The sequence below is a fragment of the Brassica rapa genome, chromosome A01 (genome assembly GCF_000309985.2).
Source record: "Brassica rapa cultivar Chiifu-401-42 chromosome A01, CAAS_Brap_v3.01, whole genome shotgun sequence".
NCBI classification, from domain to species: domain Eukaryota; kingdom Viridiplantae; phylum Streptophyta; class Magnoliopsida; order Brassicales; family Brassicaceae; genus Brassica; species Brassica rapa.
In genome coordinates this window covers 1206868-1223405 of record NC_024795.2, presented here as the reverse complement: position 1 = coordinate 1223405, position 16538 = coordinate 1206868, and the positions used below count along the sequence as shown (strand labels likewise).

At 39.1% G+C, this 16538-nt stretch overlaps 3 protein-coding genes and 1 non-coding gene across 4 annotated transcripts; 3 read left to right on the top strand and 1 right to left on the bottom strand.

Annotated features, from left to right (window-relative positions):
- Positions 1–5220: 5220 nt before the first annotated feature.
- On the bottom strand, positions 5221–9562 carry LOC103869882 (probable LRR receptor-like serine/threonine-protein kinase At4g36180). The gene is made up of 3 exons (XM_009147990.3): positions 8662–9562; positions 6319–8586; positions 5221–5901 (listed from the first exon to the last, which is right to left on the bottom strand). Exons 1-3 carry the CDS (start codon positions 9499–9501, stop codon positions 5386–5388), a joined length of 3624 nt encoding a protein of 1207 aa, XP_009146238.2. The 5' UTR covers positions 9502–9562; the 3' UTR covers positions 5221–5385.
- On the top strand, positions 9460–12155 carry LOC103869796 (probable serine protease EDA2). Its single transcript, XM_009147893.3, has 12 exons — positions 9460–9788; positions 9881–10006; positions 10076–10231; positions 10316–10501; positions 10597–10713; positions 10785–10838; positions 10921–10992; positions 11074–11279; positions 11357–11451; positions 11538–11612; positions 11685–11768; positions 11847–12155. The coding sequence occupies exons 1-12, from the start codon at positions 9621–9623 to the stop codon at positions 11960–11962; spliced, it is 1455 nt and encodes a 484-aa protein (XP_009146141.1). The 5' UTR covers positions 9460–9620; the 3' UTR covers positions 11963–12155.
- Positions 12156–12240: 85 nt separating this feature from the next.
- TRNAE-CUC lies at positions 12241–12313 on the top strand. The gene has a single exon. It is a non-coding gene; the product is annotated as a tRNA-Glu (tRNA).
- A 107-nt stretch (positions 12314–12420) lies between these two features.
- LOC103869705 (transmembrane and coiled-coil domain-containing protein 4) lies at positions 12421–16498 on the top strand. Its single transcript, XM_009147812.3, has 15 exons — positions 12421–12815; positions 12880–12961; positions 13049–13564; positions 13776–13944; positions 14042–14194; positions 14358–14455; positions 14614–14705; positions 14848–14918; positions 15018–15153; positions 15319–15378; positions 15459–15541; positions 15636–15712; positions 15835–15905; positions 15992–16049; positions 16200–16498. The coding sequence occupies exons 1-15, from the start codon at positions 12562–12564 to the stop codon at positions 16311–16313; spliced, it is 2034 nt and encodes a 677-aa protein (XP_009146060.1). The 5' UTR covers positions 12421–12561; the 3' UTR covers positions 16314–16498.
- Positions 16499–16538: the final 40 nt, after the last annotated feature.

Below are 16538 nucleotides of genomic sequence, written 5' to 3'. Positions count from 1 at the left end.
CTCTATTGTAGAGGAAGAAATAGAGGAAAAAATAGAGATCTCTATTATAGAGGAAGAAATAAAGGTGGGTTAGAGCAATTTCACTTCTAAATGCTATTATAGAGGTAGAAATAGCTATGGATTAGAGATGCTCTTAGGAAAAATAAATGTCTTTATTTGATAAAAAAAATTGTGTATATAATAACTTATGTACTTTTTGTTTTTAACAAACATTCTAGCTTTTGAACAAAAAAAAACATTCTAGCTATGTATCAAATGCTGCCTAACTAAATTAAATATTAGATTTGGTATGAAACACATGATTAATTTTTAATAACTCTCAAAATAAACTACGAGAAGAATATGCATTTTAATATTACTCTGAAGATGAAAATTAGACGAATTTTTAAACCTTTTGATATTTTTCTTAAAGGTGAGATTAAGGTGATACTTTCTCTTTGTCTTATTAATGTCGGCGGCTAGTCGGATACGGTAAAAAAAAATCCAGTAGTACTTTGCAAGTGTAAGAAAAAAAATGTCCACGTAGGACGGTGGTGGGTCGGCCGACGGTCACTAATCAAGCGGCGGAACTAATCATTCTTTAGTGGGTCCCATCGACATTTCTCTGAGTTTTTTGGCCGGTGAATAAACTACTTACGACAGCTTAAAAAACTTTCCCCTCTCTTGTTAGAAACATACACACATATACTGATATACATAGAGAGATACTACTGGATTTATTGAAAAAGAACATTATAGTATATTTAATCAGAGCGTATATAATACTAAAATGTTCATAAGTTTTTATTTTTTTTTGTTTTTGTAACACCATTTCATAAGTTTGTATAGAATATATATAGTGGAACTCATTTGACCCCGTTTCTTCCGAATCATCTACTCATTCGACTCCGTTTGCTTCGGATCCAAAGTGATTCCAGGTTCAAGGCCACAAAACACAGAATGGACGAATAGGATTGCAGTAGTAGCTAGTTTGAACTGTTTAAATGTTGACCGAGAAACCGGTAGATCCAGACATTCTTATGATCAGAATCAAGTTTTCTTCGCCAAGTAAATGTGTTAAGAACTAAACATTATACTAGAAATTTTATTTCTGAGAGAGAGAGAGAGAGAGAGAGAGAGAGAGAGAGAGAGAGAGAGAGAGAGAGAGAGAGAGAGAGAGAGAGAGAGAGAGAGAGAGAGAGAGAGAGAGAGAGAGAGAGGTTGGCGTGACCGGTAAAAGAGAAGGTTCTAGTGGGACACACTTAAGATCATCTACACCCTTGTGAGTTGGAAGTTGTAACAATAAAATTTTGTCCAGATGCTTTTAAAGATCATTTGAGAATAAATCATTGTGCGTGTTTATGCGTTTTATAGGATCATATATATCCATTTTGTAGAGTCATCAACTTTAATTCAATACATATAATTGACAAAAAAAAATTCAATACATATTTATGGATTTAGAACTTGAATATGTGTACCTTTGTTGTTTTTATATTTGGTATGTCGACAAATTTTACCTTTGGATAGTTATCACTTTTTTGGATAGTTATCACTGAAAACAGGATAACTAACTACATATTATAAGCTTAATCAAACAAGTCAATATTCTAAACTGCCGTCCCAGAGATCAGTCACTTGCACTTAGCATGAGATAACTATAATGATAAAAAATTATCTAGTGCTGAATTTGAGAAGAAAAATAAACAGTTTAAATTGTGAACTCGTGAGTGCCGAAAAGTAAGTTTAAGTTTACTATATTAATGTGTCGTAAAAAAAAAGAGTTTATATTAATGTTCAGAAAATAAACTTTGTATATCTTAGTTGATAGTTTAAGATCGACATGATCACAGTCACTATCGAACTAATTAATAGGAACTAGTAAACCATAAACCAAATTTTAACTTATCTAGGAAATATAAAACAATTTTGAACTTATCTCTATATATATTTGATAATCACCAGTCATTTATTTAATATCTAACAAAAGCTACTTGATTATATGGATATTAATTAGTATAAATATGCACTCATTAGCAGGTTTTTGAGTGCTATTATGAAAAATGAAAAACATAAAGAAAAAAATTGAAAACAAGATTTGTGTTTAGAAATTTAAATGGTGTTGCATACTTAGAACAAAGGATATAGAGAAGTGAATTTCTATCTGTATATCTAAGTACAGTTAGGTTTTCAATACTCTATTATGTGATAAATGTATTTGGTTTTGGAGAAATATTAGAAATCGGGATCTTCTTCTTTTTGTCGTCTGCTAAGAAATCATTTTAAAATGTCGTGTACTAAGAAATCATTTTCAATGAAATACCGGGCTGAGCATAGACATACAGAGATCGCCAAGCGGTAACAATTTGTTCACGTATATGTGATCAAAGAACTAATGATTTTGTATAAGTCACATGTGATTTTTGAACTTGTAAATAGCTCTTTCTAATCACACAACAATCTTGAGACTCACTCATTACCTTTTGCCTCCTCCCACTGACATAATGCGTTATACACAATACGGGGACGCATAATATATATCTATGTATAGTACTTTCATTATGTTATTCTAGAAGTGTAATCCACAAGCTTCTTTGCTACATTTCTCATTTTATATTTTTACAACTTGTTGAAATTCCTTAACAAATTCAAATATATGATTTTATCCCACTATATAGATATATATATATAAATATATATTATATATAAACGATAAAATTAAAAATGTCTGAAAATGAACGCATCTCCTTCATGCAAGCATGAAAGAGTTTGTCTTATTGGTTTAGTTAATGAAGAAATGTATTAATTACGGTTCGGCTTATTGTTTTAAAATAAACGCATGATTTTCTCCTTAAATTAAATCGTACCTTAACAACAACAAACTTTCCCATAAGACTGGTATGTTTCTTTTGCCATTTTATAGATTTTATTAATTCTGATGCAAGTATAGCACTGATGATCAACTACGACTGACGCTAGTTGCATGATATGCTTATACGACTGGAAGTACCCAATAATATACTACATTTTGAAAACGTGAAGAAAAAGAGAATATTATTGATCATTATATATGATAAGAATGTGCTGTAATTGTATGAATGTTAGTAATAATAATAGATGAGAATATAGTAAAAGCTAAAATGTCATTGATGGATTTGACAACAGCAAACACTAATGTTCTTTGCAAGCCATTTGAACCAGATGGGTTTTGACATTAGGATGATTAAATAAAGGACGACTAATATAATCAAATGTACACTGATTCCAAATCATGTGAGCTTAAAACTTAAAAGTACAGGTTATTATTGGTATTGTTTAGCTATTCACCATTTCCCAACTTTATGAAAAAATAAGAAGAAATAGGTCATTTCATTTCTTATTTCCGCTATTATTCCTTTCATTGGAGTAAAACGTCTCTTATGAATAGAATACAAATATGTGAAACCCTTGGAAAATCGGTGTAATGTTTTCTGAAACTTTGTGGCGTAGAAGTCAGTGACCATATATATATGATTGCCTGATTGGTCATAAATCAGCAAGAGCTAGATTGTTAGAGTCGAACCAAAGAAAAGAAACGATCTTTTAACATGTTTCTAGGATCTGAACAACTAGACAACCAACACACCCCTTAATTAAATAAAACCTATACATTTTTACAAAAACTAACACACGAAAAAACAATTTCTTTCAAAATAAAAAAATTATTGAAAGAGTTTACAAAAGTTATATCATAGATAAATTTAGACTGACGTTTAAAAAAGGATAAATTCAAACTTTACCATTTGACATTTTAGAGAGGCTTCTTGAGGATGGGTGATTGGTTCATTAACTTTGTTAGTATTACACCAAAAAAAACTTTGTTAGTATCTTAAAATAGATTTTTATAATTGATGGAAAATATAATAAAAGGTATTATTAAAAAAATATTATCATGTCGTTCTGCAAATAATTAAGTTCTTAGTGGAAAAATACACCAATCGTTAATAGATTCGTGCGATGGACTTAAAATTTACTACTGAATACTGATCATGAAGCAAGGAAATGTGTATAATTACTGGTAATTGCGGATAACGCACGTACGTGATAATTATTTTCTTAATAAAAATACAGTAGGTTTCAAACTATAGCAAGGAAATATACGTTGGTGAACAGTTTCAAAAAAATAAAATACGTTGGTGAAGGAAAAAAATCATTGGCTGAAAAAGAAACGTGTGTGTGAATACTGTTTTAAACTTTTTGCATTTTCCATCAAGTCTACAGAGCCTCATTAGTTATACACACGACAATATGTGACTACAAAATGTAATGCCCCCTATATTTTCGAATGAAAGACCTGAGATTCGACCCAGCTTTGGGTCCATTAGTCCTATAACAACGCAATAGGGCTCGCTCGTCAGTGATTTGTGGTTTCAAATTTTAGAAGAGCCTTTTGTTTTGTAGGAACCATGCAGAGCAAAGCCCATCGAAAATCATAGTGGATTAATGGTGGACTTCTTTGACCCAGTTTAAATCATCAAAACGAATTTTATTGTAAAACAAATTTCTTTGGTTTATATTACTATAAGAAATTTTGAAAAAGAATCATATATGACAGTATATTTCAAGTATTGTCACTTGTCAGGTAATTACTTCAAACGATTGGGTGGTATATTGTACATACGAATCCAACTCAAAGAACGTGTAACTGAATTTTGAAAATTAAGAGAGCCTTTTAGGTTCTGTTTTAGCTGAAACAAAGGTCCACATGAACTTCGACAGTAGACTTTCCACGTGCAAGACTGACCGTAACAGAGTCAAATAATGCCAGGGTGTACGAAACTGTAAGCACGTGACGGCATCAGTGGCTCAACGGTCATATTCAGTATCTGCAAACTATTGGCACGTGACAAAGAGCAGGCCCCACTCCCACCAATCTTCCTGCTCTCTTGTCTCCTTCTCATTTCTCAATCTTATCACCCCACAAATCGAGTATTATAGCTTTGTTTAAACCAAAATTTTAAAATCAGCCGCGCATTAATGATTTGTTTTCCCTAAACACTATAATTATTGGTTAAATGATGTTTTTATTTTCCATTTTTGTTCGTAATAATCATTAATCACCCAAACCAAACCAAACACTCTTTGGCGCGAAAACATAACTTCGGCTGAAGAGGGTCCCACATGCTTAAAACCCGGGTGCTGTAATTACGTTGACTAAACACAAAAGCGATATATTCAAAATCTCTACTGGGCCATGCAACCGAAAACAACAAACAAAGACTTCGTAATCTCCAACAAAGACATTAAAGAAGGTCCAAAGACCGACAAATAATGTAATAATAATGCTGAATTTTTAAAATATTAATAGTTCTTGTTGTTTTTCTTACTAAGAATTTAAATCAGGAAAGAAAATAAAATAAAAAGCGGTTAGGCCGGTGAGGGTTGATCGGCGGAGGAAGTAACGTCAGGACCAACACGACAGCCTTCCAACATGAACACAATATCAGACATTGTTGGTCGGTCAAGAGGATCCGTGGCCGTACAAAGCAGTCCGACTTTGATACCTAACAAAAACTCTTCCCATTCAGACGATTCCGGGTCTAGCTCGAGCAGACCTGGCTCTAGCAGCTCTGTGACTTGACCCCTCTGAAGCTGTTTCTTCACCCATTTCACTATATCCTCGTCTTGTGTGAACATTACCGGTCTCTTCCCGGTTAAGATTTCGAGTAGGACAATGCCGAAGCTGTAGATGTCGGACTCTCTTGTGATCTCTCCTGACAATGTAGCTTCTGGAGAAACGTAGCCTAACGTCCCTATGGTGGCTGATGTGACCGCTGTTCTTGACGGGGATCGAACAGTGAGACGGTCAAGCCCGAAGTCGGATAAATGGGCTTCGAAGTCAGCGTCGAAGAGCACATTCTGTGGCTTTATATCACCATGAACCTATTTGATGTAACATAAACATACATAAGAAAATACTTAAGGTATAGAGATAAATAAAGAAAAATTCCATAAAAATAAGCCAACTAAATTTCTCTAAGACTTTTACTACTCAAAATTTTTTTTTCTATCCAGTTTATTTAGATGAAAAATACCTCACCATCTAAACTAATTTTTTTGCTTATAAATTAAATTTGTGGTCATTTTAATACTCAAACTATGTTCATCTAAATAAAGAATATTAATATTTTTTTAAATTTAAATGAAATGTTAAAAATTACTAAAATTCAAGTACAAATCCTAATTATGCTTTAAGTTTTAGGCGTAAAAGTAAATAAATTGTGGATAATTTCTAAAAAATTATGATATTAGTAAGATGTATTTTTTATTCAAAGCTTAACAAACGTTAGATGTTGTTACCATGTTGGATTGATGGAGGAAACCGAGACCACGAGCGATCCCAAGAGCAATGAGGTGACGCATTGGCCAGTTCAGGACATGACCATCTTGGTGAGAAGCTTCTTGGAGGAGAGTAGACAAGTTTCCATTAGGCATGTAGTCATACACCAAGAGCCTCAAATCCGGTGGACCGGCGTAGTATCCTCTAAGGACAGTGATGTTCCTGTGCTTCACTTTCCCGAGAACCTCAGCTTCTTTCTTGAACAAGTTCTCGTTCAAGAGAGATCCATTAGGTAAGCGGCGTATCGAAAGAACCATACCATCGTTGTAATTAGCTTTGAACAGCAAACCGTATTTGGTTCTGCTGAGAACGTTCTCTTCATCGAACTGTCGTGTCGCTTCTATTGTTTCCGCTAGAGTGATCTTGTTGTTGAACATCACTAGCTTCGGCTCTCCGTTCTCCGTGCTCGACCGGCTCGTGCTGCTGCGTACTCTGCTCCCCGCGCTTGTTCTACCGGGACTCCGTTTCTTCTCCCCCGTTGCGGACTGTTGTTTCAGCTTCTTTCTCCATCGCAAGAGAGTGTAGATGTAGAAGCAGCAGAAGAGCGTTAGAAGGCAAGCGCCTATCGCAGCCATGACTATCATCAGAATCATTTTCCTCCTCTTCTTCCTCTCCTCCGCCGTGCTGCCTTCACATTTTCGGTTTAGCGGCTTGCCGCATAGCTCCGAGTTGCCTGAGAAGTCTGAGGGGTTGGTGAAAGAAGGTGGAATCTCTCCCTTGAGATTGTTGCTCGAGACATTAAAGTACACCAAGTTGGTTGCTATGAGGGATAAGGTAGATGGAATCTCCCCGGTTAAGTTGTTAACCGAGAGATCAAGCCTCGACAAGTTTGATAGCCGAGAGAAAGACTCAGGTATGACTCCCGACAGATGATTGTGGTCAAGCGACAGCGACTCGAGAGACGAGCTCATCGGTGGGATCTCACCTGACAAGTTGTTCCGACCCAAGTCCAGCACTTTCAAACGAGAAAGTCTCGAGAGATCAACCGGAATATTCCCCGTTAACCGGTTTGATCTCAACTCAAGAACCTCAAGAGCAGAGCAGTTTCCAACTTCAGGCGGTATAGACCCGGAGATATGATTATCCGACAGCGACAGAGACCCCAGCACCCGAAGAAACCCGAAAGTCTGCGGTATCTCACCGGAGAACGAGTTAGAGCTCAAATTCACATACCGTAAACTCACCAAGCTGCTAAACCCTTCAGGGACAACACCGTAGAAGTTATTCTCCTGCAACGCAATCACTTGCAAGTTGGGTAAACCGGAAAGCTCAACCGGAACTTCACCGGACATGTTCTGTTTGCTTAAATCAAGAGACGTTAGCTTAAACAGGTTCCCCACGCTAGCCGGTATCTCACCAGAGAACTCATTCCCACTCAAGTTTAAAAAACTGAGGTTACTCAAGTTGCTGATACTAACCGGAACCTCCCCGGTAAACCGGTTCCCGCTCAAATCCAGCTCAGATAAGTTCGTTAACGCCATCAGCTCAACCGGAAAGCTCCCGTTCAAATCGTTTTCACCCAAGTTTAACCGGTCAAGCTGCTGTAAGTTCACCATAGACAAAGGAACGTAGCCTGAGAAGCTGTTTCTCCCTAGAGACAAGACTTTTAACGCCTTCATGTAGCCTAGAAACTCCGGAACTAAACCGGTTAACCGGTTTCCTTCCAAATCTAGCACCCCTAACGAACCGCATTGCTTAATCTCAACCGGGATCTCGCCCGTAAGAGAGTTATTAGCCAACTTGAGCTCTTCCAACAACTTCAAGCCACCGATCTCCGCCGGAATCTCGCCGGAAAATACATTTCCGGAAACATCAAGATTCGTTAAGGAGACGATGCTCGTCAACCACATCGGGAAACGGCCGGAGATTCGATTCTCACTGAGATCCAAGACTTGTAAACCGGTGCTACGACAGTTAACCGTCTCCGGCCTCACGACGTCGGAGAAGGCGTTGGATCCCAACCGAACGATCGTTAGCGACGTGTTGCAGAAGAGAGAGAACGGTACCGTACCGGTGAGATTGTTGTTGTCGAGAGCGATGACTTCGAGGTTGGGAAGAGCGCCGAACGCGGCGGGAATCACGCCGCCGATAGCGTTCCCCGACGCGCTCAGGTGAACGATGGAAGAGCAGTTGGATAAAGCTGAAGGTAACGTCCCTTGCAGTAAGTTAAAGTCTAGCCATAGATACTGAAGGCTCTGAAGCTTGCCTAGGCTCGCAGGGATCGCACCCTGTTATAAAAGATCCCACATCGGTTACAAAAAAGAAAGTTAAGTAATATATAAATGAATCCATCGATGGCTTACATTTAATTGATTATACGAGAGGTTGAGAAGCTGGAGCTGAGTCAAGTTTGCGAGTCCACTCGGTATCTGACCGGAGAAGACGTTTGAGGAGACGTCGAGGAACTTGAGACTTAACGGTAAAGGGCCTGAGATCTCCCCGGAGAGACGGTTTCCCGCGACGTTGAAGACCTCTAGCTCGGTGAGATTCTTCATCCCCGGGGGGAGTTTTCCGGTGAGGGAGTTGTACTGGAGGAAGACGGAGAGCAGGCGCGTGCAGTACGCGAGTGAAGGAGGGATGGTTCCGTTGAAGGAGTTTGACCGGAGAGAGAGCTTACGAAGCATGCGGAGGTCGGAGATACGGTCGGAGATTCTTCCGGAGAGCTGCAGGCGGGGGAGACGGATCTCCGTGACGCGGCGGTTGGTGCAGAAGACGCCGCGCCAGTCGCATGGAGCCGAGGGGGTTGAGGGATCCCATGAGGTTAGCGCACCGAGTGGGTCGTGGAGGTTGAGCTTAAACGCAGTGAGTGCGTCGATCTCGGACTGAGTATCATCGGCGCGTGAGAGTAACAGCGCGTGGAATACAAGGAGAAGGAAGAACATGGATCTTCTCCTCATGGTTGTAATGAACGAAACACTAGCTTGAAGATGGTGAGAGAAGAAGTGTCGCCATGAGTGTGGTTTCTTTGAAGAGAGAGTAAAGTTCAAGTCTTTAAAATAAGAAAAGTTGCAAACAACAAGAATATATAAAATTTGTTTTTCTTTAAAATCATTTGAAATCCATTTGAAGTCCGCACTATGATCCATGCGTATAAAATAATGTTTTTTTTTGTCACAGATTCCGGAAACAATTTTTCTAATCATTATTGTCGTCCTTGCAAGCTAAATTAAATACAGAAAATATAAAATTAATTATTTTTATTTTTATTTTCGTCCACTTGCTTTAAACAAACTTTCGGCGATCGAATTTTTCACGGCGAGAAATGGCGACGGCGGCGATAGGCTTTCTGATGCTCTTGTCATACTTCTTGAGCGTGTCTCATGGATTAGTACAACCTCGGAGGATATCTCATGGTTTGTCCGAAAGCGGAAAGTACTTGACGAGAGATGAGCTCTGGTTCAATCAAACCCTTGACCACTTCTCTCCATATGTAATCAATCTAATCCGTTTAGAGGGAGACTTTTTTTAGATTCTGTGTGTTCTATAAATAGTTATGCTTTTTTTTTTTTCATTTCATTACAGGACCATCGCAGATTCAGACAGAGATACTATGAGTATCTCGACCATTTACGAGTTCCAGACGGACCTATCTTTCTGATGATCTGCGGCGAAGGTCCTTGCAACGGAATCCCAAATGATTATATAAGTGTAAGAGTTTTTTTTTTCAGTAAAGACTACTCCTTTGATTGATTTAATAGTTTCTGAAATTTTCTTTAGGTGTTAGCAAAGAAGTTTGAAGCAGGTGTTGTTTCACTAGAGCATCGTTACTACGGAAAGAGCTCACCTTTTAACTCATTAGCCACTGAGAATCTCAAGTATCTTTCGTCTAAACAGGCCCTTTCCGATTTAGCTGCTTTCCGTGGGTATTACCAGGCAAGTCTTCTTGTTGTCTTGTGCTCTAGAGGGTGTCTCTGTTATTCAATGATCATGTGTTTTGAGAATTTCAAATGGATGCAGGAATCTTTGAATGTTAAGCTGAATAGAAGTGGCAAAGTTGATAATCCTTGGTTCTTCTTCGGGGCGTCTTATTCTGGAGCTTTGAGCGCTTGGTTCCGCCTTAAGTTCCCTCATTTGACTTGTGGAAGCCTCGCTAGCTCTGCAGTTGTTCGTGCTGTCTACGAGTTTCCTGAATTTGATCAACAGGTGAAAAACCTTCCTTACAAGACATGTGTCTTTTCCATATAGAGTTTAGTTGTTTAAAGAATCAAGTTTCTTTTTTTGTGTGACTCGTTGAGCAGATAGGTGAGTCAGCTGGACCGGAATGTAAAGCTGCACTACAGGAGACTAATAAACTCGTGGAACTAGGACTTAAAGTAAACAACAAAGCTGTGAAAGCTCTCTTCAACGCCACCGAGGTCTAGCTTTTGTTTTTTCTCTCTTCACTTAACTCTGTCTCCAATCTGATTAAGCTTCTGTAAATTTGCAGCTTGATGTTGATGGTGATTTCTTATACTTTGTAGCGGATGCACAAGTCATGGCGGTAATGATATACATACATGCTCATCTATATGATTCTCATTTTGTTTCTAATTTTTAAATATTTTTTCTTTAAAATTTGGTAGTTCCAATATGGAAATCCAGATAAGCTTTGTGTTCCTATGGTGGAAGCTAAGAAGAACGGTGGTGATTTAGTGGTAAGTTCCGCTTTTCAATGATTACAGATCCTCTAATATTCTGGATGTGTGTGACACATTATTTTGAATGTGCGAGTGCAGGAAGCATATGCTAAATACGTTAGAGAGTATTGCTTCGGAGTGTTTGGGTTAAGCGCTAAAACATATAGCAGGAAACATCTGCTAGACACTGCGATCACCCCAGAGAGCGCAGATCGGCTGTGGTGGTTCCAAGTTTGCACTGAAGTGGCCTACTTCCAAGTGGCACCTGCAAACGATAGCATCCGTTCTCATCAAGTCAACACAGAGTAAACACAGCCACAAACTCTTATGTAGCGTTTCAATTCATCATCCCGTTTACATTTCTTGGTGATTTGTTCCAAAGGTATCATTTGGATCTATGCAAGAGTCTGTTTGGTAAAGGTGTTTATCCTGAAGTCGATGCAACAAACCTGTACTATGGAGGTGATCGTATTACTGGTATGTAACACTGAGATGAATGCTCTTTCTTGTTCTTTAGGACATTCCGACAGCTTATTTGGGTCTTGCTGTTTTTAATTTTGCAGCTACTAAAATTGTCTTCACGAATGGGTCACAGGATCCTTGGCGTCATGCATCCAAACAGACTTCATCTCCTGACCGTAAGTCTCCATTTACTTTGTTCAAATCCGTGACGTTAAGTAGCATTAACAAGTTAGTGCTCGACGACACAGTGCCTTCTTACATCATCACATGTCACAACTGTGGCCATGGAAGTGATCTTCGAGGATGCCCTCAGTCTCCATTGATCATTGAAGGTATATATTATTATTTCACTCTTTCAGATGCCTGAACTGTAAAGACAACTTTTTCTGTAATTTTTTTCTTATTTTCAGGTGATTCCAAGAACTGCAGTTCACCAGATGCTGTGAATAAAGTGAGGCAACATATAATAGAACACATGGACTTGTGGCTCTCTGAGTGCCGTGGAGTGCTTCGAAGTTCCATCTAGAGTCGCACACCTCTCACACACAAGCATAGTCAAAACCCTCACGTTTCTGTTCAGAAGATAAACAAAACATCAAATGAATGTTACAAACTTGTATTCATGTACATTTAATCTCCCATGCACGTTTCAAACTTTTATATATGAAACCTCTGCTTGTGGTTAATCCACCGAATATAGGTTCAAGGTCTATCAACCACTACAGGCAACGTGTGTTTACTCGTGTGTTTACTATCTTTGCTATTTTAGTTAGATTAGCTATATCTTATCTAAATGTCCAACAATCCGTTGTAGTCTAGCTGGTCAGGATACTCGGCTCTCACCCGAGAGACTCGGGTTCGAGTACCGGCAACGGAGTTTTATTAAAATCGTGATTTATTTTTTTGGAGATGACCGACCTCCAACGACGTCGTTTGTGTGATGAGTCAACAGAGTGAAGACAGATGTCTCCTCGCTATTTGACCCGGGAAAAAAAAAATCAAAACGAAGGATTGACTCATTCAACATTAGTCACGGGTTCATCTTCCTCGGCGATTTCAAAATCTGACGGTGATCTAACTTCCGACGATTTCTCTGCTCGGCTGATCCGTTAAGAAGAGAGCGTTATGGTGGAAGCTACGTCGAATTTGACTCCGACGCAGAGATACGCTGCCGGCGCGTTGTTCGCGATCGCGCTAAACCAAGCGCAAATCAACCAGACTCAGCCGCTGGGGATCCCCGCTGCGCCAGACGACGACGATGACAAAGAGTGTGATCGTTCCGAGGAGCGGAGAAGCAATTGCAGTAGCGGAGATTCCGTCTCCGATGACCCTAACCTCTGGGTGCACGAGACGTCTGGCCTTCTTCGTCCCGTTTTTAGGTGATCTCTTCGTCGTCGTCGTCGATTCTCGAATTGGTTTCTGATAATTCATTTCTATTTACAGATGTCTCGATATTGATTCATCAGCTTGGCTTGGTCTCGAGGAAACAGCTAACTCTTCTCCCGCTAAGCATCACATCGGTGCGGTATGGCTCATTCTTGAATCGATACGGTAGCGTTTTGATTAAGTGATGGTTCATTCATTAACTTCTATTTTTGATTCGTTATGTTAGTTCACGAGGCTACTCTCAGAAGAAGCGAGTGAAGCTTCTGTTGAAATGGTGGAGCAAGAGATGGCTTTAGCGAAAGCTGCTGACGCTATGGTTCATAGCATTCGGAGCTCTTTATCTATAGATGCTAAGAAGGAGAAGCATCAGGAGTACGAAAACGAGTGCCGGGAGAAGTACGCTGTTCCCGAGGTTAAATCGAAAGCTGTGGAGAAGGATAAGGTTAAGGATAAGGAGGAGTCGGAGGCTGCTGCTGAAAGAGAGAGTCTTGAAGCGGGTGTAGTGATTAGAGATGGAAGCCATAATCCTGAGGTTGTTGAAGATGATAAATCTGTTGAGGATGTGGTATTGCTTAGCCATCAGAGGAAAATCAATGTTCTTTATGAGCTTCTCTCTGCTTGCTTGTCGGATAAGTATCAAGAGGTTAAGAAGTCTACTCGCCGTAGAAAGGGATATGATGCTCGTCATCGTGTTGCTCTCCGTTTACTCGCGACTTGGTTTAACATTGAGTGGATTAAAGTGGTTCGTATAGTTTACTTCTTCCTCCTTGTAAAGTTTCTTGATTTTTTACATAGTATCATCGTTGTTATGAATTAGCTATCTTGCTCTGAGATAAGATATGGAATTAGCACTGCTATAGGTTCCAGTGCTTCTTGTTCTGGCAATGTTTTGTTTTATGAGGATTTCGTATTTAGTTTCATTATTATAATATATTTGGATCTTCAATTTCTAGGAAGCAATTGAGACAATGGTGGCATGCTCTGCCATGGCCCTTCAGAAATCTGCTGAAATGAAGGGTCAGGATGCTGCATCTTCTTCGAGTACATGGGCTAAGTGGAAGCGTGGAGGAATCATTGGTGCCGCTGCTTTAACTGGGGGAACTTTGATGGCCATCACTGGTGGTACGGCAAATTCAACCTGAACCTGCTAACTTTCTTTCTTGATATAAGCGCATTTTTTTTGGTTACCTAATTTCATTTACATGGTTGTATTAAACAGGATTGGCTGCTCCAGCTATTGCCGCAGGGTTTGGTGCATTGGCACCAACACTGGGCACACTTGTGCCGGTTATTGGAGCTGGTGGGTTTGCTGCTGCGGCTAGCGCTGCTGGAACTGTTGCTGGCTCGGTTGCGGTTGCAGCATCATTTGGAGGTGAATACGTGTAGATGAGTTCACTTTTTGTCGTATTTGTGTGCATACAATTAGCCACTAGTTTTTTTGGCTTCTCTTTCATCCTCACGAATGTATCAATTCTTTGTGAGGGAGCGTCTACAGTGTCACTAATGCTTGCTTTTAAAAATGTTTTCGTATCCAGCTGCTGGAGCTGGTCTCACAGGGACTAAGATGGCAAGGAGGATTGGGGATCTTGAGGAGTTCGAATTCAAAGCTATTGGCGAAAATCATAATCAAGGAGTGAGTGCCTATTTTCCATTAGCTACTAGATCTTTGTAACATAGCTTTGCATTTTGAGAGTATCAGAAACTGGTTGCTTCTCCTCTCCCTCCTTCATTTGATAATTAGTTTTTCCGTTTTTGACTGATGTGAAAGATATGTGAAAATCATTGTAACAGCGGCTAGCAGTGGAAGTCTTGGTTGCTGGTGTTGTTTTTGAAGAAGATGATTTTGTGAAACCATGGCAAGGGTTAACTAGCAGTTTGGAGAGGTATGTCGTCTGCTCAAACTTTGTATCGTAAATAGAAATCAGGATTTAATATCTAGAGCTGCTCCTTGCATCAGTTGTTTGTGTCTGATTCTCAAGCATTGTGCTATATCTGCTTCTTAATGTATGGTCTTTACTATTTCAGGTACACGCTGCAATGGGAGTCCAAGAATCTTATCTTAGTGAGCACTGCGATTCAGGATTGGCTTACTTCAAGTAATTGGTTTTCATCCCACTAAACAACCATGTTAATGTGACAACAATTGTCAAATTTCTAAGGAAAAATTGTGATATCAATATGATGATTTCCCACAGGACTGGCCATGGAATTGATGAAACAAGGAGCAATGCACACTGTTCTGAGCTCTCTTTTATTGGCATTGGCATGGCCAGCGACAATCTTAGTAGCTGCAGATTTCATAGATAGCAAATGGAGTATTGCTATTGATAGGTAACACCTCTTTCCCTAGCAAGCTAGGTATTCAGTCTATGAAAGTGATGCACCATTTACACATCGCATTTCCAACTAATGACCAAATCTTTTGAAACCTTCGTGTTGGTACTTGCAGTCTAAGTAAACCTGTGGCTAATGGCTACTATAATCCAATTTCTTTAGGTCGGATAAGGCGGGAAAACTTCTAGCTGAAGTGCTACAAAAAGGCTTGCAAGGAAATAGGTAAAGAGTTCATCGCTGCTGCAAGTAAATGAAGTTTATCTATATGTATATGATTTATGCCTCGAATTATGTGATATCAGACCCATTACTCTCGTGGGATTCTCGCTTGGTGCGCGTGTCATCTTCAAATGCCTCCAGACTCTGGCCGAAACAGAACAAAACGGTAGTTTCCTATGTGTTTTATTCGATAAGAATGCATTAAAATATCGAATCTATGTTTTGCTTAATGTGAGGTTTCCACACATCTAACGTGGCAGCTGAACTAGTGGAAAGAGTTGTTATTCTTGGAGCACCCATTTCAATCAATAACGAAAACTGGCGAGACGTAAGAAAGGTAAAATTAAACTCTGTTTTGAGTTCATTACCTTACTATAGTATCAACATCTCACATCCATAGAATTGAACCTCTTGAATGAGACCTTATATTAAACATTTTTTTGCGGTCCTTTTTGGTAGATGGTAGCTGGAAGATTCATCAATGTATATGCAACAAATGATTGGACCCTCGGTGTTGCCTTCCGCGCAAGGTACATTCATTATCCCCATTCATTACATATTAACACTTACATTATTTCAGTTTTTATTTACCTACCTAACTCCGTTGCTTCGACAGTCTATTATCCCAAGGGTTAGCCGGAATACAACCCATTTGCATCCCTGGAATCGAAAATGTAAGCTATCTCTTTCAAAAAAATGCATTACTAGCTGATTGTTATTACAAACAATAAAAATAATAAAAAGATGTGAGGTCGTTTTCGATAATTATAAAGTTTCTGTTGTTAATTAGTATTATTTCACCTCTTGATTTCAACGTTTTACAGGTGGATGTAACCGATATGGTGGAAGGTCACTCTTCATATCTATGGAAGACTCAGCAAATCCTAGAGAGGCTCGAAATCGACACTTATTACCCTGTTTTTCGAGACACTCTCTAAACGACTAATAAGCCAAATTAGATACGTTTCACATTTTCTCCAAATTTTACATGTTTGTTTGTAACATTCGTCGACGCTTCTGTTTTTGTAATTATTTTGTATGAAACGTTTTAAATCCACTGTCTTGCGTTGAACGTTCTTGTTTCCATTTATAGAAAAGGCAAACTGGAAATTTGATTCTCTGATGATTGTTTTGTAATTATCTTGATGAAACGTTTTTTCAAA